Here is a 6,753-nt window from a genome sequence, read left to right as displayed (position 1 = left end):
GAAAAAAAAATCAAATCTAATATAATTTAATAATGTATTCAGTAGTTATTTATTTAATTGCTAAGCTATTTAATTTTTAGTTTTCTTTTCTCGTTTTAGGTTTTTTTTATTTATGTATTTATTTTAACGTATCTTCATTTATTTATTTATTTATTTTAGTACGCGCAAAATGTTGCTTTTATTGTGGAAATCTGGCAGGAAGTTTGCTGTCTGTATCCGGCTCCCAGCGGCTGGAACTCACGAGCCAAAACACTGAACGATGACTGTTGTGTGTTGGTTTTCACACACTTTTTCCTCTAGCATCAGACGTGTTGCTGTCCGTGAAGTCTCTGATGAGTCATAACACCATGTGAACCCGTGTTACGACAGGTATGTTAGCAAATGTGGCTAAATAATGTGACAGTAACGTTAGCTTAAGTTGTTGCCGGTTGTTGTTGCTGTTCAAAGTGAACGTAATCTCACTGCCAGTCTTTCCTCTGATCCACATGTCGTAATGTATCAGTCATAACTCCCTTTACGGCTGAAGCAAGACTTTTGTAAACCATATTGTGTAATTACAGCCAAGGAGTCCAAGCAGGATTTATGTGCTTATTTCTTAATGTGGGTTTTACTGAATGCAAACTAGTACCGGGCCATACAGTCTGACACAGATTAGTTATTAAGGCAGAAGCAGGGTGAGCCCAGGACTTGTGGATTAACTAAAAATTACCACACTGTTTGGGGATGTTGGCACATACAAATATTCAAGGCTAATGTTGACACACAAGTTGTGATTGTTTTCATTTGCTATGCTTAGGTACGTGTGTTAAATGTGTATTTCTTTAGGTAAATCATAGGAAGATGTTTGTTTTCTTGAAAATCTTAAAAGACCCTTGCTTCCTGTCTCCTCACACACCTTTGTTTTCCATGTTGGTTGCAGAGCACCATGAGTCAGCGCAGCAGTAATGCAGTCACCCACAGTGTGCCGGTGGTGCTGGTGTGCCTTGCAGCTCTGCTCCTCAGTAATGCATTGATCTACTTGTATCTGGACTCCTTGTACCAGTCAGATGAACAGCTGGTGTCCCCTCGGCGGGGCTGTGCTCCTAAACACTTTAAAATGGTCACAATGAAAAACTGCACCCCCTGGCTCCAGTGCTCACAGATGAAATCAGAAGTACGCAGGCTGAAGCTGATTGGCCAGGGAGCCGTTAAGAAGGTAGATTTTTTTATGTTGTATGTTAGCTTTGTTTGCTGTTAATGAAAGAAATAGTTTTGTTGTTATTAATACCAAGAATATCCACCTTTACTTTGGCATATTTTCAAGCTAATGAAAGCTAATATATAGATAAATATAGGTCAGCATTTACCAAAATAAAACAGGTAAGTATACCAAAGTTCTATTTTATTTAAAACCCCTGCATGTTATCTTGACATTTCTGCAGTAGATCATTTTCACAGCAGAACATTTTCATTTGATATATGTGGAAAAGCATGGAAAAGGTTTCCAGTAATTAATAATCTTAATGAAGGCTGAGTTCCATTAGGAGTGCCATTAAGCCACGTCAGTCAGTGAGCCTGAAAGGGCCCACCTAAATCAAATGCAACCTTTGTTAATGTTTGCAGTGACATCTGTGCTTTTTGTGTCATGACCCTTTTTAAAACGTCTGCTGGGAATAGATCCATTGACAAACGATTGTTGTGCTAATGTTGTGAATGTGCTCCAATTAAAGCACAGGCCCTGCTCATCAAGCTAATATAGGTCAATATGATTGATGGCAACCTTTTTGTGAAAATGTACTAAAGTTGCTACATGAAGCCTGTTGCTGGCAGACTTTTTGACCGCAGCATCCACCGTTATCTCCTCAGGTTTATCTGTCTGAGTGGAAAGGTCAGAAGGTGGCTGTGTCCATGCTGTCCTCTCTGGATTACTTGGAGGACTTCCTCCATGGATTGTCCATGTTACAGGCCTTACAGAGCCCCTTTGTGGTTCAGTTAGTGGGGTTTTGTCTTGAAGACCACACCCTTGTCACTGAGCACCACCCACTTGGCTCTCTGCTCAACTTAGACAGTGTTCTTTCAAAAGAGCAGTACAAACAACACAACACGTGGCAGGTACGGCTGAGGCTGGCTACAGATTACATCTCCATACTCCATTACCTCCATAACAGTCCAGCTGGACGGAGAGTCATGTGCGATTCCAACAGCCTGGAGAAAACTCTGTCCCAGTTCCTGCTGACGAATGACTTTCACCTGGTAGTGAACGACCTGGACGCGCTACCTGAGGTGGACCATTCCAGAGGCCTGTTGGTGAAATGTGGCCACCGGGAGCTCACAGGAGACTTTGTGGCCCCAGAGCAGCTGTGGCCATTCAAAGACAAAGGGGAGCCATTTTCTGACCACCTCATGCCTGAGTACGATGAGAAGACAGATATCTGGAAGATCCCTGAAGTGACATCGTTCTTGATGGGAGGGGTAACTGGAGGGGATTTAGTCCACTTCCACCTTTTTCAGGTCCACAAGAAGTGTAAACAGGAAGACTCAAAGCTCCGTCCTTCAGCTTTTGATGTTTTAAATGTGTACAAATCGGTATACAGTATGGTGCGAGACAACTCTGGAATTAGAGACATGCTGTAGAATACTGTCTTCCTGATAACAGCATATACAATGAAAGTTCAAATCTCTGTTTTACAATGTTGTTCATAATAATAAATGCTAGATTTGGACATGTTGTTTTTACAGCCTAATCATATTTATTTATTAATCTCTCTCTGGAGTTTACCTCTTGGCAAAGGCGATGAACTCAGGCTTCATCTTTGGGCACAACTCAACAACACTTTAGACCAAGTGTAAGAATAAGAAAATTCTGTGGTCATTAAGTGAAGTGATGTCAGCATCCACTCGTTCAACCTCAGTTTTTTTTATCAAACTGTCTTTGTCCTGTACTACAGGGTCACAGTGGTGCTGGAGAATAGCCCATCTGAAGTTTCCAATGTGGGATATGTTAGGTAATGCATAATCCATTTATAGCAAATCATTACATTCAGGCTTAGAATGTTTGTACTGTTACTTTATTTTTGAAAGGATCATGTTCCATGCTCTATGAGCTCAGAAAGGAACTGCATTTGTGTTCATTTTATCAGCCTGCTAATACCCATATGTTTGTGGATGTGGGTGCTGGACTGTGGGATCGTGTCTTTATGTTTGTAGGGAGCAATGCTGACAAGTTGACTTCGATAAAGGTGTGCTTGTAGTTGGCACAGCCCCATCCGGCTCAGCAACATCAACATGTCTCTGTGAAACGCCTTTGTGAGGATGGCATAGAAAAACGGGTGCATACAAGAGTTGAAAGGATAGAAAAGTACCAGCAGCACCTATGGAGAAAAACATAAATCAGTTGTTTTTCCTAAAATAAGGTGACTTAAAAAAATGAATCACACCTTAGAATCTGTGATGGTCATCAGTGGTCGGTGGAGAGCTGCAGATAAGCCGTAGAAACAAATGGGAGCCAAGCAGAGAAAGTTGGTGAAGATAAGCACAGCCATGCGTTTGGCCATGCTGGTGTCACACCTGCTTGAGCCATGCTGTGGATTGTGCACTATGCAGTAGATGTGGAGGTAACATAAGCAGACCACCATAAAAGCAATGACGTTGAAGATGAGGACTGAAACAACATAGGCCTGAGCAGCAGTGGTCTCTATGTCCATGGGTAAGCAGATGCTCACCCTCTGGTAACTGCTCACACCAACCATGGGCAGCAGAGCGAGGATCACACATAGCAGCCAGCCAATGAGCATCAGCATAACTGCGTGACGCAATCTCATCTTCCTGTCTGGCCTCATTGCGTAGAGGATGGCATGCCAGCGCTGAAGGCTGATCAAAGTCAATGTGTACACAGATAGCTCACTGGCAAACACTGATAACGCCCCTGCTAGACTGCAGCCACTTCCTGTTTGCCAAGCGATGGCGTAATGGTAATAACGTGAGCGTGTGTAGAAGTCAACAGATGCAATAAGAAGCAAGTACACCCCCATACAGCAGTCTGCAAAAGCCAGGTGACCCAGGAGGAAACGGGTGATGCACAGCTTCTGCTGGCTGGTCAGCAGGAGGAACAGCACCAGAAGGTTGGCAGAGATGGCTAAGAAACTGACCACCCACACCAGCACTCTGAGGAAACCGTGACTCAGAATGTCCTCACAGGGGTTCAGAGCGTCGGGCATGGGGGTGCATGAGCGCTCATTATCTGTGTGAAGTTTGTTACACAGTGCAAACTCCAAACCTTCGCTGAGATGATCTGTGGGTAATTCCACATAAAACACACCCTCGCTCTGAGAATGTTCTGCAGGGCAAATTAAGCTGTGGTTGTTGGGATCATGATCAGTACCATCAGTCGGTGGGAGGTTAAAACTGTCTGATATATGTTGGGAGATTTTGTGTCCCAGGTGCTTCTGAGAGGGAGCTGCAGCAGGCTTCTGCATCCTTCCTGAAGAAGCCATGGTCAGGTTGCAAAACACAGCCTCCAAGGGTCTTGAACAAAGACAAGAATTCACTGTCAAATGTTTTTATGTTGCCAAGATAAGAGCAGAGCTTACCCCAGTACCCCAACATACTATGGGTGTGAAGGCGGTTTGGTAACACAAATGAGGAAAAAAAGAAATTCAATGTGGGCAATCATTTCCCAAGCTTTTCAAGTCTCTTACTTACCCTCTCCAGCCTTTCAGCATCTTAAGACCACAGCAGTGGCTCGGGAAGGTCAATTCAGCACTCTGTAAATGGAGAAAGGCTCTAATAGGGGGCAGCACTTTGAGGGCCCATGTATTTTTAGCTCGAAGCTTTTCAATGGTCTCCATACCTATTGAAGGCAGAGAGCGCACTTTGGTTTCTGAAAGGTCTCTGTGAAGAAAAACAAGATGAATTCATTAGGGCACAAAGCTAGCTTTATCTAGAAATATGTGTTATGTCATAAACATTCTGAACTTTGCAGTCACTCACAAATGAGTAGGACCTTGAATCACACCATAAAATGCAAATTCATCTATTCGTTCCAAATCCACATTCCTGTGAAGGTACCTGAATAATAGAGAGGAGATGAGAAGGGAAGCAACACACACACACACACAGACCACAGGGTGATAAAAAAAATGGTGGAAAATGCCTTACACTTCCTCCAGTCTGCTCCCGTTGAACGCATAGTGCTGGATCTCTTTCACACCATTGCTATGTAACATACTTACAAACAGAAGAAAACAGACAAACAATGAATCTAAACCTTCCATTTACTTTACAAGTTATATTCCAGAAGGTAAAATATTATGTCCATAATGTGATCAAACCAGATGGGTCATACTCTTATGTATGAAACATGAATGAAGAATTTATAAATTGGTTATCAATATGCAGTGACACTAATGCATAATATCCATACTAATTAACATGCTAAATGTAATGAAGCTGATACATACTGGTGCAGGCATCTCAAAATCACAGCATTATCATGTTGATGGACTTACAGGGTCAGAGGACTCACAGAGATCCCAGTAAAAGAATTAGCAGATATCACTTGTATGAAGATATTCTCGGATATGTCCCTGTTAAAAAAAAAAAAAGATCTTGGATATTAGAATATTTACATTACTGTGATGATTTCTGCTTAAATGTTACGTACAAAACAAAATCCTCCTGGCTGGACTGGATGTACTGTAGCCCAGGAAATGAGGTGAGACCTGTGTTTATGATCCCTCTGTTTAAATAGAAGAAGTGAGTCAGCAGCCAGTGAGTACATGCAGCTACAAGGAAAAACCAACAATAGAATTTTTTTTCCTCATAAAAATATTGCGCTCAATCATCAGCAAATGGAATCATACTTACAGGTATTTTAAATTAGGCAGTTCCTTAAATGCCTCCTGGTCAATGTATGACAGTGTTTTGATATTCGTTAGTTGTCTGTTGGGCACACACACAATATATTTGTTGTCTTATGATTTTGATATTTTATCAATATTTTTGTTTTGTGGTTTATGTGCAATTTCATGTGCAACTTCTCCACACAATCCTGTGTCCTCCAGGACAGAGACAGCATGGTCTGAGGCTGCTAGCTATGTTGATGGTACCGGGGCTTACGCACATGTGTGTGACCCTGGGCAGACGGTAGAAAGAATGGCCCTCCAGATATCTTAAAGTGTCATCGTCAGAGATAAATCTGAAAAACACACATGCAAACACGTTTGACAGCAAGAAGAGCAACATCTTAAATGTTCCATTATGGAAGCAGACAGGAGAAGCTGGTTTGCAGTAACAGCAGGGACTAGTCCCACATGAATATAATTATATCTGCTCTAAAGGAGAGATAAAGCAGGAATGTCATTCTTACATGTGAGATATGTTTGGCAAGTTTGCGAAGGCATTCTGGGGAATAGAAGACATTTTCATGCTCGCAAGCGACCTGGAACAGAAATAGACAACAACCCAATGCAACAGTCAGTAGCTCTAATCAGTGTTTGAAGGAATGTGGGCACTTACACCTCCTGCGTGCTGGTGTGAAAATCAGGCATGACTTCAGCTCCAAAACACGACACACTGTGGGTGTCCCAGTCACACTGGCAGTGGAACGGACAGTAATCCAGAGAGAGAGAAAACTTAATGATGATGATAGTAAGAAAACACCGTAGATCCAAGTCAGGCTTCATTGTGAAAGCAGCAATTCAAGCAGTGAAGAAGTTTAGAAAAGGACTGGGCAGTCCCGGAGTTCTGGCACTTCTGGTGTAGCCCTTCAAAATA

At 42.3% G+C, this 6,753-nt stretch overlaps 2 protein-coding genes across 3 annotated transcripts; one reads left to right on the top strand and one right to left on the bottom strand.

Annotated features, from left to right (window-relative positions):
• Nucleotides 1-197: 197 nt before the first annotated feature.
• On the top strand, nucleotides 198-2,707 carry pomk (protein O-mannose kinase). The gene is made up of 3 exons (XM_028418691.1): nucleotides 198-369; nucleotides 920-1,195; nucleotides 1,846-2,707. Exons 2-3 carry the CDS (start codon nucleotides 926-928, stop codon nucleotides 2,611-2,613), a joined length of 1,038 nt encoding a protein of 345 aa, XP_028274492.1. The 5' UTR covers nucleotides 198-369; nucleotides 920-925; the 3' UTR covers nucleotides 2,614-2,707.
• Nucleotides 2,708-3,061: 354 nt separating this feature from the next.
• On the bottom strand, nucleotides 3,062-6,677 carry LOC114444227 (thyrotropin receptor-like). Of its 2 annotated transcripts, XM_028418685.1 has the most exons (11): nucleotides 6,496-6,677; nucleotides 6,347-6,418; nucleotides 6,101-6,175; nucleotides 5,845-5,919; nucleotides 5,642-5,716; nucleotides 5,487-5,564; nucleotides 5,137-5,205; nucleotides 4,969-5,046; nucleotides 4,681-4,869; nucleotides 3,417-4,503; nucleotides 3,062-3,350 (listed from the first exon to the last, which is right to left on the bottom strand). In XM_028418685.1, exons 1-11 carry the CDS (start codon nucleotides 6,660-6,662, stop codon nucleotides 3,108-3,110), a joined length of 2,208 nt encoding a protein of 735 aa, XP_028274486.1. In that variant the 5' UTR covers nucleotides 6,663-6,677; the 3' UTR covers nucleotides 3,062-3,107. The 2 variants fall into 2 exon arrangements, with proteins under 2 accessions (XP_028274486.1, XP_028274487.1); XM_028418686.1 differs by lacking the exons at nucleotides 6,101-6,175; nucleotides 6,347-6,418.
• Between the last annotated feature and the right edge of the window lie 76 nt (nucleotides 6,678-6,753).

Source organism: Parambassis ranga, chromosome 12, assembly GCF_900634625.1.
Source record: "Parambassis ranga chromosome 12, fParRan2.1, whole genome shotgun sequence".
Taxonomy (NCBI): domain Eukaryota; kingdom Metazoa; phylum Chordata; class Actinopteri; family Ambassidae; genus Parambassis; species Parambassis ranga.
This window is presented reverse-complemented; position numbering and strand designations above follow the sequence as displayed.

Bases quoted from the DNA above. Each gene is read 5' to 3' on its own strand.
- LOC114444227 (XM_028418685.1), bottom strand. From the start codon at position 6,662: ATGAAGCCTGACTTGGATCTACGGTGTTTTCTTACTATCATCATCATT. The intron at 4,870-4,968 runs GTGAGTGACTGC...TTTTCTTCACAG, and splicing joins ATTCAAGGTCCTACTCATTT to AGACCTTTCAGAAACCAAAG. The intron at 3,351-3,416 runs GTGTGATTCATT...TTTTCTCCATAG, and splicing joins TGACCATCACAGATTCTAAG to GTGCTGCTGGTACTTTTCTA.
- pomk (XM_028418691.1), top strand. From the start codon at position 926: ATGAGTCAGCGCAGCAGTAATGCAGTCACCCACAGTGTGCCGGTGGTG. The intron at 1,196-1,845 runs GTAGATTTTTTT...TTATCTCCTCAG, and splicing joins GCCAGGGAGCCGTTAAGAAG to GTTTATCTGTCTGAGTGGAA.